This window comes from Ranitomeya imitator, chromosome 5 (assembly GCF_032444005.1).
Source record: "Ranitomeya imitator isolate aRanImi1 chromosome 5, aRanImi1.pri, whole genome shotgun sequence".
NCBI lineage: Eukaryota > Metazoa > Chordata > Amphibia > Anura > Dendrobatidae > Ranitomeya > Ranitomeya imitator.
Genome location: NC_091286.1, coordinates 578,558,524 through 578,582,919, shown reverse-complemented (window position 1 = coordinate 578,582,919; position 24,396 = coordinate 578,558,524). Strand labels below are relative to the sequence as shown.

Sequence of the window (24,396 nt, the reverse complement as noted above, 5' to 3'; positions counted from 1 at the left end):
AGTTTTCCCAGTTTTTTGTGGCAAAATTAGGGGGGTCGGCTTATACTCGGGTCGGCTTATACTCGAGTATATACGGTATTTTTATTTTTGAAATTCACCGGTAAATGCTGCATTTCCACCCTAGGCTTATACTCGAGTCAATAAGTTTTCCCAGTTTTTTGTGGCAAAATTAGGGGGGTCGGCTTATACTCGGGTCGGCTTATACTCGAGTATATACGGTATAAACTTGAAAAGCCTAAACAAATACCTGAAAGTTCAGTCGTTCAAAATGGAAACAATAAAAATATCAATAAAAATGCTGTTTCCACTTTGTTTTATGGCAGTCCTGGATCTGAAGGACGCTTATTATCACGTCCCTATCCACAACGACCACCAAAAATTCCTCAGGATAGCAGTCCTCATCAGGAGGGTGACATGTCATTTTCAATTCTCAGCTCTTCCCTTCGGGCTAGCCTTAGCTCTGCGAATCTTCACCAAAATAGTTGCAGAGGTGATGGCCCACCTGAGGGAACAAGATACCTTGGTAGTGCCATACCTCGACGACTTCCTGGTAATCGGCAATTCTCCTCAACATTGCGAAAGTCAGCTAGAAAGAATCATGAGCTCATTAAAAAGCCTGGTCTGGTTAATAAACTTAACAAAATCCAGACTGTTGCCATGCCAAATTCAGGAGTATCTGGGTCTTACTTTGGACTCTGTAAGGCAGGAATGCCGCCTTCCATCAGAAAAAGTGCAAAAGATGGTGGGCCTGGTATCCAGAATAGGGGATTCCCCCTCCATAACTCTCCGCCAAGCTATGTCCCTCTTGGATCCATGATGGCTTGCATCCCTGCAGTCCAATGGGCTCCGCTTCATTCCAGGGACCTTCAATGGCAAATTTTGTCAGAAGAAGTCTCTCTAGAAGGAAATTTAGAAGGTTCAGTTTATCTCCAAACACCATGAAAATTGAAAAAAACGGCGCACAGCCATAAATGTAATATCTAAACAGGGGGTGCAAGCAGCAGAATAATAGACAAGAGAAGGGAAGAAAAAAGACACTGCTACAAAATTGCACACCACCCAATACGTATATATACAAAACGAAAACACTTTATTGGCATAACAATAAAAACAATTAAAATCACTACGCCACTATGGGCCACCTGGATACATGATATAACAACATATACAAACAAATATAACGCCTGTCAATATATCAATAGAATACAAACAAGTATAAGATGATACCATCCTGCCTAATGGCTCATGGGGTATCTAAAGGCATATGTACAGCAAGATGACATATCTAGACCCAAGAAAAGGAGGGTAGGCTAAATGGCCACAAGGTTACCCATATAGTGGTAGCAAGAGAATCCCCATACCTCCATATAGAGCAGACCTGGGCAAGATGTGGCCCGCCTGATAATTTTAAGCGGCCCGCCAGCTAGCTGTCACTTCTGACAGCCGCCCCCGGCACCGCTCGGCCAGCCGCTTCTGAGGAGGATCGCTGGTGGCTGGAGTGAAAGCCAGGTTGATTACCTGTTTATCGGTGGCGGCGGCGGCCATCTTCCCGAGGCCGCGCGTGCGCAGATGGAGTGCTCTGCTTCACGGGGCTTCAGGAAAATGGCCGAGGGAGGCCGCACGTGTGTAGATGGAGATCGCGGCGGCCATTTTCCTGAAGCAGAGTTTGCAGATTTAGATCTCGGCTTCAGGAAAATGGCCGCCGCGATCTCCATCTGCGCACGCGCGGCCTCCCGCGGCCATTTTCCTTAAGCCCCGTGAAGAAGAGCACTCCATCTGCGCACGTGCGGCCTCCGGAAGATGGCCGCCGCCACCGATATTTAACCCGGCTCTGCTGCTCACATTGCATTCCGGGCCGCTGCGTCACCTCACCGGTGGAAGTGACCCTGCGCACGCCATACCGCACCTCTGCCGCCGCCACACCACTGCTGCAACCCCCCCATGGACACCAGGCCGTGGCGTCGCCCGCCTAAGCAGGAAGGGACCCTGCTCAGGTGCACGCCACACCGCATCACCCCACCTCTGCCGACACCATGTTTCCTGTGACCCTGCTCTGCCACCGCCAGCCCTCAGGTAAGAATCTTACCATAAGATACTGTAAATTCAAACAATAAGATGGACCCCCATCTTATAAAAAATGTTTTTTTTTCTGCAATTTTCACCCCAAATTTGGGGTGCGCCTTATGGTCCGGTGCGTCTTATAGTCCGAAAAATACGGTAATTATATTAGTTCGGCCCTCTAAAACAGGGGTGGGCAATTAATTTTTGCCATGGGGCCGCATGAGAAAGTGGGATGGTTTTAGAGGGCCGAACTAATATAATTGGTGGGTTTCCAGGTTCATTAGAGCAGCCGGGAGATCAAGACCTCTTCCCGTACGAAACACCCCTCAGTGGGATTTAAATTTAGTCCTTAAAGTTCTGACTAAACCTCCATTTGAACCCTTGGCGGATGTACCATTAAAAATGTTATCCCTCAAAACATCTCTGCTGGTCGCTCTCACCTCTGTACGTAGAGTTAGTGACATACAAGCTCTATCTGCTACCCCACCTTTCACTCAATTCCTGGATGATAGGGTTGTTCTTAAAACATAGCCAGCCTACCTCCCAAAAGTAGCATCCCGATTCCATAGGACACAAGAGATATCTCTCCCCTCCTTTTGCCCTAACCACAAAAACAAGGAAGAAGAGTCCCTACATACATTGGATGTAAGGAGATGCCTGATGCATTACATAGAAGCCACCAGAGAGAATAGGGAGGATGGGTCTCTTTTTGTGTGCTTTCAGGGTCCCTGAAAGGGGAAGAAAGCCTACAAGGGCACTCTGGCAAGATGGATCACAGACGCCATCAGCTTGTCATACTCATCAAGTGGGGTACCCGTCCTGGGAAATGTCAAAGCACACTCAATGAGGGCGGTAGCAGCCTCCTGGGCGGAGAAGGCCGGAGCTTCAATTGATCAGATATGTAGAGCTGCTACCTGGTCTTCACCGTCTCCATTCTATAAGCACTATAGATTGGACCTTATTTCCTCTTCGGTAAAAGGGTTCTGGAAGCTGTGGTCCCTCCCTAAATGTACAATCTCTGCAATTCTCTCCATGGTGCCGTCATGAGCGTCAGAGAAAAATATAGTTCTTACCGATAACGGTATTTTTCTGAGCCCATGACGGCACCCGTACATTCCCTCCCTTCACATATGGGTGTGCACATTAATAAAATGTCTAGGGTAAATACCTAAATAATAGCAGGCGGTATCTCGATTAAGACTTCAAGTAATGATAAACTTAGATTCTATTCTTTAAGCTCCCATCATGCTCTAGTAAACAACTGATGCGGGAGAGAGGTACCCCCTTTTTATCTGTAGGTTTCCTGTGATTGGTAGGCGGATCCCCTCTCTCTGTGGTGCCGTCATGGGCTCAGAGAAATACCGTTATCGGTAAGAACTATATTTTTTTGTCACAAAATTGTAGAGTTGTCCAATTTTAATCTGATCATTGGATCAATATCACCAATATAAGTATGGGTCAGTGAAAAAAAACACCGCACTTGGATGGCATCTGTGTGGTGTAGGGTTTTTCTCCATCGTCTCATTGGGGGACACAGGACTGTGGGTGTATGCTACTGCCGCCAGGAGGCTGACACTAAGTAGGTATAAAAAAAAAAAAGTTAGCTCCTCCTCCATAGTATACACCTTGCCACTGGCCCTGACAGCTCCAGTTTATGCTTAGTGTCCGTAGGAGGCACATCTCTGGGTTTTCCCAGATGCTTTTTTTCTCTTTCTCTGAAGATAAGACAGGGGCGACGGACCCTTTTGAAGGGGTCCGATCTCCCCAAACCAACAACGGGCGAGCACGTGGAGTGTCGCCTCCACGTATCCTCTCCCGCGACGTGGGATTTTTTTGCCGGACTAAGAACCTGACCACCCTGAGGTAACGGAACCCTAGGTTGTACAGGCATTCATTCCTTGTCCGTGCAGCCTCCACTTCATCACCAATGCACGGCTACGGTGTTTAAAGGAGGCAGACGGTCCCTCTCCTCGCCTTCTGAAGGGTGTAAGGAGTTAGGGTGCCTGCACCGTCTTTTTTTATATATGTATATATATTTATATGTGGATTTTTTTGGTCTAACCTCATCCGCTGTCAGAGGGCTGCACAGGGGGCTCCTGCTTCATCGCGCGTTCTGCTGGTACTGCACAGGTGGCGACTATTATCCGGCGCTGTGCTGGTTTCCAGCGTTATTCCCCACAAGCAAACTTCAGCAGGGGCATGGGCGGAAGTCCCGCCCATTTTTTCGGCGGTTTCCTGTTCTCTAGGCAGCCTGAGGCATTATGGATCTTGTAGTCTGAGCATGGGCGGAAGTCCCGCCCCTTTTTCGGCGGCTTCCGGTTTTCTGTACGGCCTGTGGCATTATGGGTGTTGTAGTCTGGGGGAAGTCCCGCCTCCATCGGCGGCGGTTTACTTCCGGTTTCGAGCACCCAGCTTTCCCGGGAGAGCAGGGGAAGGAGTGAAATCTAGTTCCCTGCTTCGGCCTAAACCGGGTCCATGTGCGGTAACTCCTCCCACTTTTCCAGCATCCGCCCTGTAATTTAGTATATATGTGTGATTTGCACAGGAAACATGGTTCAGTGTTTGAGAGCATACGGGGACACAGGACTGGGGTAAGTGCTACTTCCCTCAGCCTGACAACAGTATTTGTTCTAGACCTAGTAGCTCATAAGGAGATACGGAGCATAGCGGCTTTAGAGCATCATGTCTAGAAACCCTAAGACTCACTCGGTTCTGTATTCCTCATGCATTACCTGTCGGTCTGCTTTTCCGCATGCGCAAAGTAACCATCTCTGTGAGGCTTGTGATTCCGAGCGCATGCAGGAGCCCCCGTCTGCTACCCTGCCTGTTACCCCGCCGGCTATCCTGCCGGGTGTGCCTGTACCTGGGTCGGCAGTGTCTCCCCCTGAGTGGGTCATATCATTAACGCAGTCTATGGCGTTTCTAACAAAGGCGGTTGAGTCCCTTCAAGCCCCTGTCAGGGACATTCATCCGCCTGTTTTGGAAAGATCCTCCGATTTTCAGGATCCTCCGGCCTGCAGGGGCCGTACTCCCTCTAGGCAGACACAGGGGAAACGATCCCACACAGCGTCTCCCGGTCCGTCAGGTGCATCAGCATCTTTGAATCCCGTCTCTCGATCTCCCTCTCCTGCGGAATTGAGTGAACACGGTTCGGACTATGACTCAGAGGGGTCTTTTGATTTAGAAGCTCCTGGTTATCAGGAATCTGACAGTCTCATTGAGGCCATTAACCAGACTTTGGGAGTAGAGGATGTGGCCACCTTACCTTCTGGTCATAAGGTGTCCTTTAAGAAATTCAAGCAACCTCATAGGGTGTTTTCTACTTATCCTGAGTTTGAGGATCTAGTCCAACGTCACATGGAGCGACCAGATAAGCGTTTCTTAGGCCAGAAGGCCCTAGGTGCAAGGTATCCTTTCGCTCCAGAGCTTTGTAAAAAGTGGGCAGAATCCCCTTCAGTGGATCCTCCCGTGTCCCGTTTGGCCTCTAGTACGTTGCTGTCTCTTCCTAATGGGTCGTCTATTAAGGATCCGACTGATCGGCTCCTAGAGAGTCTAGCTCGGTCTCTGTTTGAGGCTTCAGGGTCAGCCCTCGCACCGTCTTTTGCGGCCACATGGGTTGCCAAAGCTATGATAGCTTGGTCAGAGTCCGTAACTAAAGCTCTTCAGGATAAGGGGTTTCCTGTAGAGGTGATAAAGATGTCAAATCAGATATCTTTAGCAGGAAATTATCTGATTAATGCATCCTTGGATGCGGCAAATTGTTCAGCATTGGCTGCGGCAAATGCTATTGCTATCAGAAGGGCCCTATGGCTAAGAAATTGGCGGGCGGACTCTACTTCAAAAAAGTCCCTTACATCCCTCCCTTATCAAGGTGTCCGTCTTTTTGGCGAAAAACTGGATCAGCTTATATCTGATACCACGGGAGGTAAAAGTAATTTCCTTCCTCAACAAAAGGTTAAGCAACCTTTTCGTCGCCAATTTCAAGCAAGATTTAAATCCTTTTGTAACTCCCGGTGGTCTGCGGCACCAAGCGCAGGTCCCCCAAGTCGGCCTGTCCAAGACAGGGAGCACCAGGTCTCCTATAGGGCCAATCCATTGGCAAGAATGCGGTATCAACCATCAAGATCTAGGGGATCTAGATATCCTCGATCTTCGGCTAAATGACTGGAGGCAGCCTCTCGTCGCTTTCAACAGGGTAGGCGGTCGCCTACTACTGTTCCATCAGTCCTGGCTGTCAGTTGTTCAAGACAGATGGGTAAGAGACCTGGTGGTTTCAGGGTACAAAATAGAGTTTTCCTATCTCCCTCCAGGCCGGTTTTTTCCATCCAGTCTTCCCAGTTCAAAAACCCGTCTAAGAGCTTTATTCAGAGCAGTCGAGTCTCTTCAGTCCAACGGGGTCATTGTCCCTGTTCCAAAGGAAGAAAGGTTCAAAGGGTTTTATTCAAATCTGTTTACGGTTCCCAAAAAGAATGGGACCGTGAGACCCATTCTGGACCTAAAGTGTCTAAACAAATTCATCAGCACTCGTCGCTTCCGTATGGAATCTCTCCGCTCGGTCATTGCGGCTATGGAAAGGGGAGAATTCCTGGCTTCCATAGATATTCAAGACGCCTATCTGCACGTTCCTATATTTCCTCCTCATCAAAAATTTCTACGGTTTTCCATAGGCGAGCGACACTTCCAATTCACTGCATTACCTTTCGGGCTCGCCACTGCTCCCAGGGTGTTCACGAAGGTGATGGCAACAGTGGTGTCAATCCTGCACTCTCGAGGCATAGTCATTCTGCCTTACTTAGACGATCTCTTAGTCAAAGGACCAACTTTTCAGGCATGCAGGGACAACGTCAACATCTCTTTGGACACCCTAGCTCGTCTAGGGTGGCTGGTCAATTTAAAGAAGTCATCTCTAGTACCATCTCGGAAGATCTCTTTTTTAGGGATGATCTTCGACACCTCTCGGGGGCTAACTATTTTACCCCAGGACAAGGTGCTTTGTCTCCGGCAGGAGGTAAAAATTCTTCGGCAGCCGAGTTTCCATTCAATCCGGTTCTGCATGAAGGTCTTGGGCAGGATGGTAGCAGCTATAGAAGCGGTTCCATTCGCCCAATTCCATCTTCGTACACTCCAACAGGCACTTCTGTCAGCCTGGGACAGGAGTCCTTTGTCTCGCAACCTCAGGTGTCGTCTGTCTCCTGGGGTCAGGCAATCCCTGATATGGTGGATGAGGAGTTCATCCCTACTTCAGGGGAAAGCCTTTCCTCCAGTTCATTGGCTGGTAGTCACTACGGACGCCAGCCTTCTCGGTTGGGGAGCAGTGTTTCTCCAGCACACGGCTCAGGGTCGTTGGTCCCCAAGGGAATCAACCCTTCCAATCAATCTGTTGGAGATAAGGGCAATTTGGCTGGCCTTGCAGCACTTTCACCATCTTCTGGCGGGTCGCCCGGTGCGGATCCAATCGGACAATGCCACGGCCGTGGCCTACGTAAATCATCAGGGGGGCACTCGCAGCAGATCAGCCATGCGCGAGGTAGGACAAGTCCTCCAATGGGCCGAGGACAATCACTCTGTGATCTCGGCAGTTTACATCCCGGGCAAGGAGAACTGGGCAGCGGACTTTCTGAGCCAACAGGGTCTTGCGCCCGGGGAATGGTCTCTTCACCCCGATGTTTTTCGGCAGATATGTCTATGCTGGGGAATCCCGGACGTGGATCTAATGGCCACCGGGTCGAATACCAAAGTACCCAGGTTCGTTGCACGGTTTCGAGATCCAGGAGCAATTGCCGTAGACGCACTAGTCCTATCTTGGAACCAATTTCGTCTTCCATATCTGTTTCCCCCTCTGGCGCTGCTTCCAAAGGTCGTCAGGAAGATCAAGTTAGAGGGAGTTCCGGCAATTCTAGTCGCCCCAGATTGGCCTCGGAGGTCATGGTACTCAGACCTAGTTCAGCTGATCGTCGGGGTTCCTTGGCAGCTACCAATGCAGCCAGATCTTCTGTCGCAGGGGCCGATATTCCACCAGAACTTAGAGGCCCTGCGTTTGACGGCTTGGCCGTTGAATCTTGGATTCTGACCCAGGCCGTTTTTTCTCAGAAAGTAGCCTCAACTATGGTTAATGCTCGAAAGACAGCTTCAGCACGCATTTACCACCACACCTGGAAAGTCTTTCTCTCATGGTGCAGGAAGAAGGGTCTTCCTCCTCTTCGGTTTTCCATTCCTAATGTCTTAGCTTTTCTCCAATCTGGTCTAGACTCAGGTCTCGCTCCAAGTACCCTTAGGAGGCAAATATCCGCCTTATCGGTTCTTTTCCAGCGCAAGATCGCTACCAATCTGCAAGTAAAAACTTTTTTGCAGGGAGTCTCTCATATAGTCCCTCCTTACAAAGCTCCGATAGAAGCTTGGGACCTTAATTTGGTCTTGAGTGCTCTTCAGGAACCTCCATTTGAACCCCTCCAAGATGTTCCTTTAAGGTACCTTTCTTGGAAGGTTTTGTTTCTGGTAGCTATAACATCCATTAGGCGGGTATCGGAATTAGCGGCCTCGTCCTGTCAGGCGCCGTTTCTACAATTTCATCAGGATAAGGTGGTGCTGAGACCAGCACCGTCCTTTCTGCCAAAAGTAGTCTCCTCATTCCACATTAATGAGGACATTGTCTTGCCTTCTTTTTGTCCTGCGCCTACACACCGGGTGGAAAAAGCTCTCCATACTCTAGATTTGGTGAGAGCTCTGAGAAGATACGTTTCCCGGACCGCTTCTTTTCGAAAGAAGGATGTTGTGTTCGTTCTTCCTGCGGGTCATAAAAAGGGACTCGCAGCCTCTAGATCGACCTTAGCCAGATGGATAAGAACCACTATTCAGGAGGCCTACCGTATCAAGGGTGCAGCCATCCCGGCTGGGATCAGGGCACACTCTACTCGGGCGGTAGGGGCTTCCTGGGCGCTTCGGCACCAAGCTTCAGCAGAGCAGGTTTGCAAAGCGGCCACTTGGTCCAGCCTGCACACTTTCTCTAAACATTATAATATCCACACTCAGGCCTCTGCTGATGCAAGTTTGGGAAGGAAAATTCTTCAGGCTGCGGTATCACACCTATAGGCGGTAAGTGCCTAGGGGTTTTCTTCCAGTGAGTCTTCTTCCCACCCTGGGACTGCTTTGGGACATCCCACAGTCCTGTGTCCCCCAATGAGACGATGGAGAAACAGGGATTTTTGTGTTACTCACCGTAAAATCCTTTTCTCCGAGTCGTTCATTGGGGGACACAGCTCCCTCCCTATTCATTTTATTTGTCTATGGGGTTGTTCAGACTGTAGTATTTTTCTAGACATGTTGTCTTTGCTCTAATGCTGTTTTGTTTTCTCTATCTCCTACTGCTTGTGCACCAAACTGGAGCTGTCAGGGCCAGTGGCAAGGTGTATACTATGGAGGAGGAGCTAACTTTTTTTTTTTTTATACCTACTTAGTGTCAGCCTCCTGGCGGCAGTAGCATACACCCACAGTCCTGTGTCCCCCAATGAACGACTCTGAGAAAAGGATTTTACGGTGAGTAACACAAAAATCCCTGTTTTTTTCTTTTAGTGATGAGTGATGGTGCTCGGATGAGGTGTTATCTGAGCATGATCGGGTGCTAACAGTGTCTTCAGCGTGCTCAAAAAATAAGTTTGAGTCCCCGCGGCCGCAGGTCTCGCACTGTTAGGCAGCCACAACACATGCAGGGATTGCCTAACAAACAGGACATCTCAACATGTGTTGTATCAGTTGAACAGCTGCGAGACAAGCAGCTGTGGGGATTCTAACACTTTTGCTGAAGACACTGGGTTAGCACCTGAGCATGCTCAGATAACACCTCATCCCAGCACGTTCACTCATCATTCGTTTTTTTTCATTGACTGATGGAAGGCTTACGTTTTTGGCCCAAATACTAATCTAAAATTAAGTCCGCATTGAGCTGGAGTAAGGTGAATAAAAGTTTGCTTTGGGCTTGTCTGACTTAAAGGGGTTTTTACTATTAGGACAACCCATTCATAAATACTGCATTTCCCCTATACTCACCTCCCTTACCGGTGCCATTTCAGCGATGTGTGCGCCCCCTGAGGCTCGCAGTGACTGCAGGGTTCATGTGCCCTAACAATGATGGGCTGCTATTGAGGGCCTGTGCTCTCACTGCCTTTGCCGAACCTTGGACATCCGGGGAGGTCCTTTGCGGCCGTTCATTACTTGTCGTGGAGACTCTGCAGCGCTGGAAGGCATCGGTGCGGGAGGGGAGTATGAGGCGCTTTTGCTTTACAAGGGGGAATATAATATTCAAAAAGGGGGTTGTCCAAATAGTGGCCACTCTTTCAAAGTGGTAGTAGTAAGACTGTTCGTTTCAGAATAGATCCACCTTTACAGCCAATGTAATTTTCATTCTAATGTTTTTAAAATAAAGAATTACAAATAAATACAAGTCTCCTATAGTTTTGTGTCTATAGCTCCTAGGGTTGTAGTCTATCATGGAGACACATAGGAGTTTTAGGCTCGAAACCATAATAGATTTTTTTTTAACAAAAAGTGCATAAAGTTTCCATTTTAGATGAAATGGAATGATATAACAAACTGCTTGTGTCCATGGCCTTTCTGTAGTGACTATTGATGCCTGAGGGTGGGCTGTTCACTCTCTGCCCTTGTCTTGTGTTTGCCATCTGTAAGTGTCTATCTGCCCGTCTTCTCATATATCTGATTTATTTTCTCAGACTTTTGTGGCTTTTTGCTGTGTTCCTCATCATTTTCCTTTCTCTCTTCTGAGTAGATCCCTGTGTGGTGTGTAGACCTCCTCCTCATCTCTCGCTTTGCCTCTTCCATTGCTGTGCTCTCCCTAATGTCCATATCAGCAGTCGTATGTATCCGCCTTTCTCTGTCACACGCGCACACGGTCTGACTTCTGTGTTTCTCTTTGCTGCTCTCCTCCGGTCAGCCCGACTCCACCTGCCCCCACAGGCCGCCCGAACCCTGCTCCCTTGTTTCCCGCAGATGGAGCAGATCTTTTCTCTGCCCGTGGCATTCTGTCGCTCATCCAGACCTCCACCCGCAGGGCTTATCAGCAGGTCCTCGATGTGCTGGATGAAAACCGCAGGTGAATGTCTCCCCTGTCCCCTGTCCAACCCCTGCAATGCATCCAGATTATTCTCCTCCGTTGTGCACATTTGTGGCTCCAATCCTTCTAGTTATTGAGTGATTCCTGTCCTTCTTGTCTTCACGTCCCCTTCTGTCCTTGTTTTCTTCCTAATGCTCCAGGCCAGTCTTGCGTGGAGGGTCTTCAGCCTCTGCTCCTGCTCCTCCTCATCATGATAATGCAAGGTAATCAGTACAATTTGCCGGTGCGCCGCATATCCATCACTGTTTATCGCAATGGGAGCTGCAAATTCTGCTTGTTCAGGGCTGGGTCAGTGGCATGTTTGTTTGATTGGAGCAACTTTTATTGGACTTTTTCATGAGCAACATAGATATTGTGACACCATTTGCAAGGGTGTTGGTGCCTGCACTTGTGTGAGCGCAGTATGGGGAATCAGTAAAGGGTCAGCTGATATTGGGTATGATGGCAATGTGCACCGCCATAGTAGGTAGTATTTAAAGTCAACAAAAGGTCATAATCCTCATCAAACTATGGTTCCTGTGGCATATCAAATACATTGCAAAAAATGCATACCGTTGTACTATAGCCATGGTGAATATCCCAAGCAGATAAACTATCCATCTGACCCAGTCCTTAATGTCCAGCGACCCTATAATTCACTGGTATGATCTGATTATTTATTTTAATGCAAAAGCTTTGAATTCGGATAATAATCCTCCATAAACCTGCTGCTTCAATTTGGCTGGAATTAATTTTTTTCCCCTCATTTCTGCATGTGACATCATTCTTTCTGATTACTTCTGTGAATTTTGCTACCAAACATCCCGTCGCACCTTCAATATAGAGTATAAAATTGTGGAAAAACAATCTCTCCAAACATCAGTGTAGTCCATAGATAAAGTTAGGAAGCAAAACCGGTATCATTCAGCTACACAGAGGCCCTTCTCACATGGCGGTTAGTCAGATGGCTGTAACACGGATGATGATCACATCTCAAAGCTCGGACAGGCTGGCGGCTCTCCCAACCTGAGTGTGACAGCTACATAGAAATACATGTGCCGCACTCTGTTCAGGAGAGCTGCCAGCCAGTGCGAGTGTTGACATGTGATCGTCATCCGTGTTATACAGCCGTGTGACTGCACCCTATAAGAACTTGTGACCTACACGTTATAGAGGTGTCTGTCACCCATGGGCGATAATGATGCATAACACGTGTCAGGAGTTCTTCATAAGGAATGCCAATATAGGGGATTGGTGCCACCGTTGGGCATTGGTCACACACAGGTATATCATACATAGGTTAGCTGCACATTATACATTTTTATTTACAGGACTTGAAGGATAAAAAAGTGTAGTCCACTAACACAAAGGTGTTTGGTTTTTTTTTTCCTTTTTTTGGGGTACTTGTAAGACAAAGGTAAAAAGGATGCTCTTTTGGCCTCTTGTCTAGTAGAGCCCTATAACTATGTGCTCAAAATGAAAAGGTGACGTGAACAGCCCCAAATGTGTAGTAATGTCACCCCAAAATAATAAGGTCTTTGCATTCACAGTAGTTTATGCATTGTATTGTAGGAGTATAGGGGGGCATGGTGCCACAGCTTGGTACCCCAGGAGCTGGTGAGTTACAGCTCGCGTTATAAGCCTGAGAATAAAAGCATTCAAGCAGAATGTGGGATTCTGAGATGGAAAGGGACGTGAATAGGCACATGCAGCGATTCACTAGTCATGGCACGAAGCCGCGATCACAGGTGCTGCTTTGGCGCCAGCTTTGCCCCTTTATTCAGTGCCGCTTGTATACATTGCTCTTCTGTAGGTACGCAGTTTCATCGCTGGATGCCACCATGGAGGGGACACCAGACGACCTGTCACTAGTGGATGCAGCGTCACTTAGAAGACAGGTCAGTCATTGTGACGTATGGGTCTGTTTGTTTCATGACTCTTCTCAAGTGGAGAGATTCTACATTAAAATCTGAGTGGCAGACAGGGAGGGGTCTAGGGAAGAAGGAATAGGGAGCAGTTTCATCATTTTGATGTCATTTAGGTTCCCGTTTCACCCATGTAGTAAGACTGGAAGAAGTTACTTTACTAAGACATGTCCTGGTTTTCAGAGCTGGTTTTGATCCTGTTTAGTGAGTTTATTACCAGTCCCTGTGCTCCGTCCTTCTGCGTCTGCTCGTACCTCTGCTCTCGCTGCTTGGATTCAGAGTACGGAATTGGGGCCTATAAAACTATATGGCTATAAAATGTCCTTTTTTTAAAAATAATTAATTAGCCATTATTCCCAACAGAGTAGTTGGCCATCAATGCTGTATATCACAGGGCAGAGCAGGGTGGTTGCAAACTTTACCGGGTGAGGGTAAAGCAATTTTGGTGTATATTTAGACCATTGTAAAGCTCAGGGATAACTTCCATTTATTCCATATATAACAATGCTTTCATGGCTTTAAAGAGACTTTGTCACCAGGTTTTAGCTGCCTTATTTTAGAGCAAATTAAGGCTACTTTCACACTTCCATTTATTTATATGCGACACAATGCGTCGTTTTGGGGAAAAAAACGCATCCTGCAAATTTGCCCGCAGGATACGTTTTTTTCCCATAAACTTGTATTGCCGACGGATCGCGATGTATGGACACACGTTGCGTCCGTCGTGCACTGGATGCGTCGGGTTTTGGCGGTCCGTCGTCTCGGCATCTGTACGTCGCATCCAGTTTTCCACATGCCCGGCAGGAAATGTCTCTCTGACTCTTTCCTGCCCGGCAACGTAGATGGAAATGTGAAAGCAAACACTTCTGTCGGTACGTCGCACCGACGCTTCGTTATGGGCGACTATCGATGGAAGTGTGAAAGAAGCCTAAGAGAGATGTTCTTTTGCAGAAACCTTTTCCCAATTGGCGTTAAAAAAGAACCAAAGTGTTCTTTACTTTACTCTGCCTAGGGCTAGTGCTGTGCCATTCATTGCTGCTTCCCCAGTCTGTTACTTGCCTGCAGCGGTGATTTCATGTCGACAGTGCTGCAGCCGATCACAATCATCTCGTCTATATTGGCAAAGTTGCTCAACTCTGTGATTGGCTGCAGCGCTGTCGAAATGTCGCCACTGCACAAAGCAATAAGACTGTGGCAGAGATCATCGCTGGATCTGGGGAAGGTAAGTAAAGCACTGCATTAAAAAAAACAAACAAAAAAAACAACGAACTATGTGCTAGGGCAAAAGTTTACTGAAAGTATACAAGCTCTTTAAAGGGAACCTGTCACCCCGTTTTTTGAGATTGAGCTATAAATACTGTTAAATAGGGCCTGCGCTGTGTGTTCCTATAGTGTATGTAGTGTACCCCGATTCCCTATGTATGCTGAGAAATAACTTACCAAAGTCGCCGTTTTCGCCTGTCAATCAGGCTGGTCAGGTCGGGAGGGCGTGGTGACATCGCTGGTTCTTCCTCAGCTTTACGTTGGTGGCGTAGTGGTGAAGACACAGCGCGCGATCTGCGCTGTCATCCCTTTCGTCGGTGGGGGCGGCCATCTTCCTGGGGCCGCGCGTGCGCAGATCGAGTGCTCTGCTGCACGGGGCTTCAGGAAAATGGCCGCGGGATGCCGCGCGTGCGCATTAGAGATCGCGGCGGCCATTTTCCCAAAGCCGAGTTTGCATCTCGGCTTTGGGAAAATGGCCGCCGCGATCTCTAATGCGCACGCGCGGCATCCCGCGGCCATTTTCCTGAAGCCCCGTGCAGCAGAGCACTCGATCTGCGCACGCGCGGCCCCAGGAAGATGGCCGCCCCCACCGATGCAAGGGATTACAGCGCAGATCGCGCGCTGCTTGTTCACCACTACGCCACCAATGTAAAGCTGAGGAAGAACCACCGATGTCACCACGCCCTCCCGACCTGACCAGCCTGATTGACAGGCGAAAACGGCGACTTTGGTAAGTTATTTCTCAGCATACATGGGGAATCGGGGTACACTACATACACTATAGGAACACACAGCGCAGGCCCTATTTAACAGTATTTATAGCTCAATCTCAAAAAACGGGGTGACAGGTTCCCTTTAAATAGGGACCGAGAGCCTGATTCCTGTGTCAGTTACAGGGCTTCTTGCTGTCATTTTGATAAATCATTGCTCAACCACTGGAGCCATTTTGGCTCAATGATGAGTTCCTGCTTTGCAGTCTTCCATATTCATGAGCAATGGCTACCCCCAAAACCCACCATTGATGAGCAGCTTTCTGCCTATGCACAGTGTAAGCAGTGATTCAGAGTTTCTACACAGCTTGTGAGAACAAGAAGGAAAAAAGTATCAAAATGAAAGCAAAAGGCTCAGTAATTGTTATACCGCTGGAATCGGGGCCCCTGTTTTATAGTACCCTCAGAATGGGAAGCATAAACCTAGTGTGAAGGATGATGTGCAAGTCCGCCAATTACTGATTGAATGAACTGGGCAATTAATGGGCTACTGTCAAATCAATACGATGTTACCAGGTTATCTCTAAATTCACAGATAATCAAGCTGAACAGACGCCTTCTCCTCCTGGAAGAGGAGAACAAGGAGAGGGTCAAGAGGGAAATGGTCATGTACTCCATCACTGTGGCCTTCTGGCTCCTCAACAGCTGGTTCTGGTTCAGACGTTAAGACCTTGCCACTTTTACTGCAAGAGATTGCACCGAGATCATACAGAGACCCACCGAACCTCACAACTACCCAGACAGCAGTGGGAGAGACCAGCGCACAGTACAAATCATCAGCCCAACATGGGAAGCCTCCATCCCTTCCCTCCAGCTGTGACGCAGAGACTGGGCTCGTGTAAAAAATCTTTTTTTCCCACCATCCGTATTATGCTGGGGTGAAGTCTGTGTCGTCTCTCAAAGCCTTCTTTATACATACAGCATGCAAGAATCATTCCTGACATATACGACTTGTGGACTTCTATAGGGTTCTGTTCTAAGCTGTGGGACAGGGATGAGATGGTTAGGAGATATCACTATAGCACAGAGGGGGTCATGTGAAACCAAAAAAATGAAAAGGCAATCGCAAAGAATCTCCACCATAAAGGAAAATGGCTCATAGCCCAATCGAGCCACAGTCCGGTTTATAGATCTGTCCTAGATGTGACAGAGTTTATCGGTATTTTGGGGTTCCCCAGAAGGGCAGAGTCTCATTATTAATGCCTGTGCCTCATGCCATTTTGTGCATTGTTGTAGTCATTGAAAGGATCGTCTGTGTACATTGGGATATGCCGAGGACATGAAGACAAATGTAGCTAGATCTAGGCCAGATTTACATGAAAAGTGTTTTTTTGTTGTTGTTTTTTTTATTATATGTATCTGTATTTTTTTTTTTTTTTTTCAAAGTGCAGGTGTACAGAAAGCACGTACATTTGTCTTCATTTTTGGTTACATTTAATTTGGTTACCTTAAACTGCCCCTTGCTGGTATAGCTCGTCAGTACAGGATTTGTCGATTATCCATCTCTCCTTTTTGAAAGCGTTGACAGGGACTGTTCAGATCTAAGAAAATATGGAAGTTCACATTGGCAAGATTGAAGATCAAAGTTTGGAAGCTCTTCTGTAAAATGAAAAAGGTCATTATTTAAAAAAAATGCAGGAATAGCTAACATTGTTTTTTTTTCTTCAATCAATGTAAGCTAGTACTGCTGGTGTTGCATGAGACATGATGACTGAGGCAATTGATTGACTGCAGTGGTCACGTGCCAGTATGACACTAAGGTAAAGTCAGGACCTATTCCACTACAAAGGCTTGCCTCTATCACTCCTATTGGATTTTCTTAATATATATCCACTGAAAACCTGTGCATAAACCAATGGCTTTGCCTTCTTTGCATGTGCTAAATAGGAATTCTTAACATTTTCTTAAAAGAAATCCTTCATTGTGGCTATAATGATCTCGCACAATGTCAGGTAGTACTAAATGTATTATTTATTTCTTATACATTTAAGGGGGTTATCTAAGATTTAAAAGATAATATATTCAGAGCATGTAAAAATATAATAAAGAGCAGTCAGACGACCTTATAAATTGGACCAAGATTGGAACGCAGTCCCTGGACTGGCTGGTGGCTTTCCTTGCCCAGGCTGGGCAGCTTCATGTATGTCTCAGTCCAGTTTATTTGACCGTCTGACTGCTCCCTTAAAAATCAAATTTCCTCTCCTGTTAAATCCCCTTTGTTTCCAGCTCTCCTGCTCCAGTCCCTGATTGTTTCCCCGTAGCAGTGGTGTCACGTACACCCCTATGATGGCCACAAGCCACTCCTACTAGCCGCAGTGGTCTCACCGGGTACACCGCCATCACTGCAGTAAAGTAGAGCGATCTCCGGAGCACGGGTGCTCAGATTTAACAGGTGAATAATTTGTACGTTCTTATTACATCACATTCCTTGCTCTTACACATTTCTTTTAAATCCTGATCAAACCCATTCAATCTTCTTGTCATGGATACAGGAGACGGTATGGGGTGGGACATAGGGACACAAAAAGAAAAACTTAAATTAACCAGTTTATATTTTAATATGTATTTCGTAGAACTTGCGTGATCTGATCTTAGTGTATGTAGAATGTGTGTTAAATCCTGACTCAAAAGTTGAAAATTGGATATAAAAGGATCCTCTGTAAATGGGAAGTCAGGGTGGGGGAGCACTGGGGTTTTGAAGGTTTTTGTGTCGGGAATTATTTTATAGCATTTTCTTGTTTTGTGTGGTTTGCTTCTTTTTATTATGTTTTTATGTCCTGCTTGTCACTTCTACAATAACTATGATGTAACTGTACAGAATAAAAATAAAGTTATAACAGAAAGTTTTCTTTGTCATTGCTGAGAGTCAGACAAACATTGCTTTAGTTTTGGGAACATGTATTTATTGACCTCCGCCTCTCTGGAAGCCGAGGAGGCACAATACGATCACTTCTCTGGATTACGGAGGTCATCACCCCATCGTATCTGATTCTTGGCTTTCGTTCAGTGAAGCATCTGAAAAATCGTTCAGATTATCATACAGAAAAAAAAGGAAATAAATGTAGGTGACAATATGGATGAAAGTGAGCCATGTGTCAGAATTGTTTACATCCATATGAAAACTGTATAGCATCCGTTCTTATACATCAGCAATATATAAAATTTACAAATACAGTGCTAATTGCAATATTTTTTACAAAATTATTTTCCTTCACATGGACGTGTGTGTAATAAAAAAAACAAAAAAAAACCTCTGTCATCTGAACAGCCCTACTGAATTAGGCCGGCCTCACACTAGCGAGTTTTTCGGACGTATGACGGTATGAGCGCATAAAATACATCCGTAAAACACGCATTACACATGGCCCAATTATTCTCTATGCCCCTGCTCCTATCTGCCGTATTTTACTGATCCGTATTATACGGCGTTCTACGGCCGTAGAAAATCGCAGCATGCTGCGTTTGTCACCGTATTGCGCCAAAAAATCGCCAGTGAAAGTCTATGGAAGCCAGAAAAATACGGATTACACACGGACCAGCAGTGTGACTTGCGAGAAATACGCAGCGCTATTAGAGAGAAAAGCCGGCAATTCAGCGCGGTGTACAGTAAAATCACACTGACAGGTTAGAATAGAATAGGTAGAATAAATGTGTACACACAGAATAGGTATATATATGTCAGTAGAAAATAAATCAGAAAATAGTCAGTAGAAATATAAATATTTCATACAGCGCTAGATAGCTTAAAAGCCGGTAATTCAATTGCCGGCTTTGCTATCTCCTTCCTAAACCCAACATATGAGACATGGTTTACATACAGTAAACCATGTCATATCCCCATTTTTTTTTGCATATTCCACACTACTAATGTTAGCAGTGTGTATGTGCAAAATTTGGGCGCTCTAGCTATTATATTAAAGGGTTAAATGGCGGAAAACATTGGTGTGGGCTCCTGCGCAATTTTCTCCGCCAGAGTAGTAAAGCCAGTGACTGAGGGCAGATATTAATAGCCTGGAGAGGGTCCATGGTTATTGGCCCCCCCCTGGCTAAAAATATCTGCCCCCAGCCACCCCAGAAAAGGCACATCTGGAAGATGCGCCTATTCTGGCACTTGGCCACTCTCTTCCCATTCCCGTGTAGCGGTGGGATATGGGGTAATGAAGGGTTAATGCCACCTTGCTATTGTAAGGTGACATTAAGCCAGATTAATAATGGAGAGGCGTCAATTATGACACCTATCCATTATTAATCCAATAGTATGAAATGGGTAAAAAAAAACACACTACTAACATTAGTAATGTGGAATGTGCAAAAAAAAATGGGGATATGAGATGGTTTACTGTATGTAAACCATGTCACAAATCATGTCGGGTTTGGGAAGGAGATAGTTTAAAAGCCGGTAATTCAATTGCCGGCTTTACTATCTCGCGCTGGATGAAATATTAATAAATATATATATATATATATATATATATATATATATATATATATATATATATATATATATATATATATATATATATATGTTTTTATTATTTTTTGAGCACATGGATCCCTTGTATATCCGTATGTCGGTTTTGCAAGCCTGCGAGAAAATCTTGCAGTACGGATTACATACGGAGGATGCCATGCGCAAAATACGCTGACACACCCTGCCTACGGAGGAGATATGGATCACTATTTTGGGGACTTTTCAGCGTATTACGGCCGTAAATTACGGACCGTATTTTTATACGCTGAGTGTGACGCCGGCCTTATATTGGTCCATGTATGGTCCGACTCTTACCATGGACCACACACGTACATATAATCTCATCCGAATGAGTCCTTAGAGGGATTGTCCATTTCAATTTCTCCCCTGGCTGCAGTTTTGTTTTTTTAATTATTTATCAAACAGTCTGTATTCGCGTTTCCTGGATCCCCCCAGAAACTCTTCTGTTCCCAGTTTCTGGCTTTATCTGTGGTGCTGATGTCGATTGCCCAGCAGCCAATCCATGAGCTCAGGGACGCTGGACGGTGCGTTCTGTCTACGTGGGACCACCCTAGAAGAGCCGCGGAGGTCACTGGTGGCCGCGTTGCGAGGGGGACAGCAGTGCCGCAGCCAACGGGCCGGGAAAGATTCGGAATGTGATCCGGGAGGGGAGTACCGTGCGGTTTGTCTTTTTTATAGTAAACTGCAGCTAGCGGAGAAATGGAATTGATTTTCGACAACAAGGTTTCGTACACATTAACCCATTACCTACTCGTGTAAATGCACTACTAGCGCCAATGTGATCCCGCTCGCCTCTTTCCATTTCACTTCTCGTACAAAGAAACTGGTCTTGGAAGTTCCCACAACTCAGTGGTGAGTAAGGCCAGAGACAGCTCCTCCATCTAGGAACCAGCGGGTGTCACTGGACCCTGAGCAGCCGGGGTGTGGGGACCTCAGTACTGGTCCACATCATGTAATGGGACCCTGTCAGCACAAGATGACTGCTCAGTCCAAGCACAGGCGCCCGGTGCACCAGGGAGGGGCCAATTCTATATATGCACCTGCTTGTTTCCATGACAGCATCTTTGATTGACAGCTCTGGCTTCATAGCCCTAGTGACAAACTAGTGAGCGGGGAGGTGTATAACTGATCAGCCCCATCACTGGGGGCGGCTGCAGGGCACTGTTGGGATGTCGTCCGTCAGGTCCGGCACAATGTCATAGTTTCCACGAGGCTGAAGTTGGTTTCTTATTCGTTCAGTTTCTTATTCGGAGCTGAAGTTGGTTTCTTATTCGGCATTTTTTTCTTTTCTGTTTTTTGTAGGTTTAATAACTTAAAATAAGTATCACAATAATAAAAGACAATGCAGCGAGGAGCCCTGATGTGAATACACTTAAAAACGGCTACAAAAACAATAAAACTGGCACAAAAATGGGCATCAAAGTGGGCACCAAAGAGTGCTGAAGAAAGGGTTAACTGCCTTTAGGCCACTGATCTCACACTAGACAGAAAAATACCAAATTGAAATATTTAATAGATTTCTCTACCATGCTCACAACCCTAGTGGGGGAGCCTCACAGAGAGAGCCACAATTATAGACTGGACACTCCACAATACAGAAATAACCATGAAGAATCGGAGTTAATGTCCATAAATATTTATCAAATTTTTATTAGTTATCAACCACAAAATACTAATATTGGTACATCAAGTTTAAACACTACATATAAACATAAAACAACAGTAAGAGGGATGGTGGTAGCAAAAAGATGGAAAGACACTGCGTGGATATCCCCAATGCCAAAAAATCCTTTCCTAAAGTGCTTAGTGCAAATCAAACCTGGGCTAGGATCAAGGCACTATAAGGTGTCCGAAATAAATCATAACGATTGTTTTTTCAAATACGCTGAGCCATGCACAAAGGCTCAGGGGGCCTCTAGTAAGAATATATTCATACATACAAATGCGCCCAGATAAACCTTACCCAGATGCTGGCAGTTAGGATGCTCCACACAGTGGCCCCAACGCGCGTTTCGCGTCAGCTTCGTCAGGGGGCAGACTGACGCGAAACGCGCGTTGGGGCCACTGCGTGGAGCATCCTAACTGCCAGCATCTGGGTAAGGTTTATCTGGGCGCATTTGTATGTATGAATATATTCTTACTAGAGGCCCCCTGAGCCTTTGCGCATGGCTCAGCGTATTTGAAAAAACAATCGTTATGATTTATTTCGGACACCTTATAGTGCCTTGATCCTAGCCCAGGTTTGATTTGCACTAAGCACTTTAGGAAAGGATTTTTTGGCATTGGGTATATCCACGCAGTGTCTTTCCATCTTTTTGCTACCACCATCCCTCTTACTGTTGTTTTATGTTTATATGTAGTGTTTAAACTTGATGTACCAATATTAGTATTTTGTGGTTGATAACTAATAAAAATTTGATAAATATTTATGGACATTAACTCTGATTCTTCATGGTTATTTCACTGATCTCACACTGCAGACATATAGAACAGGGCGCCCCACATCCAAACCAGTTATTTCCAGCCTGGCCCAAATGGGTTCTGGGCATCAGAACTGGCATCAAAGTGGGCAGACAGTCAATTTTTGCCATTTGAATAAGTAACTGATGTTTTTAAGGGGTTAAATGCCTTTGGGCCACTGATCTGACACTTAAAATACACAGATAGTGATGCCATGCATCACACCAAGGTCCCTCCAGCCTGGCCCAAATGGGTTCTGGGCACCATAACTGGCATTAAAGTGGGCAAACAGCCCATTTTCACACATTTGAATAAGTAACTGATGTTTTTAAGGGGTTAAATGCCTTTGGGCCACTGATCTGACACTTAAAATACACAGATAGTGATGCCCTGCAAGCAACCCAGGTCCCTCCAGCCTGGCCCAAATGGGTTCTGGGCACCAGAACTGGCATTAAAGAAGGCAAACAGCCCATTTTCACACATTTGAATAAGTAATTGATGTTTTTAAGGGGTTAAATGCCTTTGGGCCACTGATACCACAGTGCAAACATATAAAACAGGGAACCCCACATCAAAAACAGGTCTCTTCAGCCTGACCCAAATGGGTTCTGGGCATCAGAACTAGCATCAAAGTGGGCAAACGGCCCTTTTTCACAGATTTGAATAACTAACTGATGTTTTGAAGGGGTTAAATGCCTTTGAGCCACTGATACCACAGTGCATATGTCAGGAAATAGGAAGAAGTCCTGATTACTTCAATTACACATACAGCGCTCTGAGCTGCAATTTCCTCTGCTTGCCAGCACAAGGCTGGAATTCTAAGCCACTCTTTCTCCCTCCTCCCACTATACAGCCATCATGTAAGATGAGCCTGCCAGCTTCATTGAAGAATTTATATGGCCCTGTGCTGCTGTCATGATAATGCCAAAAAATGTCATACTGTGAATGTAGTTTCAGAAGGACATGGCGAACTACACACACACAATCACAATTCAGCTGCGACCCCTTGCTCTCCTGCCCCCTCAGCTTCACTCCTACCCGAAACAAAGCCTATGATAGAGACTGGGCAACCTGATACTAATTGTGGGCAGGGTGTGGCTTTAAACTGCAGGTGACCAATCCGGCAAAGCCACCCGTTGTCCCTCCCCTCTCACTCAGGAATGCCTTTGTCTGAGACCTTGGAATAATATAACGAACTATCCGATCAGTGCATATCATTAACCAGCCCTTTAGTGATGTCACGAGCTCAGAAGTATAAATCACTATAGTCTTAGACCAGCCTTCAGTCTTGGTCGGGAAGCGATCTAACACAGCTTGGCAAAGCTGTTCCATGCATCTGGATGTATTTATCCTCTTAAGCCACAGGCCAGCCAAGATGATACCATGACATAACCTGTAAGTTTTCTTTTCAACGTTAATCCTATTTTATTTTGTAATCTGTAATGTACCGTATTTTCCGGCGTATAAGACGACTTTTTAACCCCTGCAAATCATCTCAAAAGTCGGGAGTCATCTTATACGCCAGGTACGGCATGTGCAGGGAGCGGTCCTGTATGGTTCCCAGGATCTAAAGGAGAGGAGACTCTCTTTCAGGCCCTGGGATCCATATTCATGTAAAAAAAAAAAAGGGATATACTTACCCTCCGACGACCCGCGGCTCTCAGCCGTGCAAGCGGCGGCGTCCGATCCTAAGGATGCATTGAACTAAGGACCTTTGATGACGTTGCGGTCGTGTGACCGTGACGTCACAGAAGGTCCTTCGCTCAATGCATCCTTAGGATCGGAGGCCGGCCCTTGCTCCGATGAGAGCCGCGGGCCGTCAAAGGGTAAGTATATCCCATTTTTTTTTATTCTTTTTTTTACATGAATATGGATCCCAGGGCCTGAAAGAGAGTCTCCTCTCCTTTAGATCCTGGGAACCATACAGGACCGCTCCCTGCACATGCCGTACCCGGCGTATAAGACGACTACCGACTTTTGAGATGATTGGCAGGGGTTAAAAAGTCGTCTTATACGCCGGAAAATACGGTACATTACAGATTACAAAATAAAATAGGATTAACGTTGAAAAGAGAATTTACAGGTTATGTCATGGTATCATCTTGGCTGGCCTGTGGTTTAGGAGGATAAATACATCCAGATGCATGGAACAGCTTTGCCAAGCTGTGTTAGATCGCTTCCCGGCCAAGACTGAAGGCTGGTCTAAGACTATAGTGATTTATACTTCTGAGCTCGTGACATCACTAAAGGGCTGGTTAATGATATGCACTGATCGGATAGTTCGTTATATTATTCCAAGGTCTCAGACAAAGGCATTCCTGA

The 24,396-nt window shown here is 46.2% G+C and overlaps 1 protein-coding gene across 7 annotated transcripts in view; it reads left to right on the top strand.

Moving 5' to 3' along the window:
• LOC138638498 (mitochondrial fission factor-like) overlaps positions 1-17,965 on the top strand; it is a 123,506-nt gene extending 105,541 nt beyond the window's left edge. For 4 of the 7 annotated variants that reach the window (XM_069727841.1, XM_069727846.1, XM_069727842.1 and 1 more), the window contains exons 5-8: positions 11,006-11,164; positions 11,326-11,388; positions 12,978-13,062; positions 15,658-17,965. In XM_069727841.1, coding sequence (XP_069583942.1) covers positions 11,006-11,164; positions 11,326-11,388; positions 12,978-13,062; positions 15,658-15,789 — 439 coding nt within the window. In that variant the 3' untranslated portion in view covers positions 15,790-17,965. The remainder of the gene's footprint in view (positions 1-11,005; positions 11,165-11,325; positions 11,389-12,977; positions 13,063-15,657) is intronic. The other 3 variants (XM_069727844.1, XM_069727843.1, XM_069727845.1) reach the window with 3 other exon arrangements.
• The last annotated feature ends 6,431 nt before the right edge of the window (positions 17,966-24,396 follow it).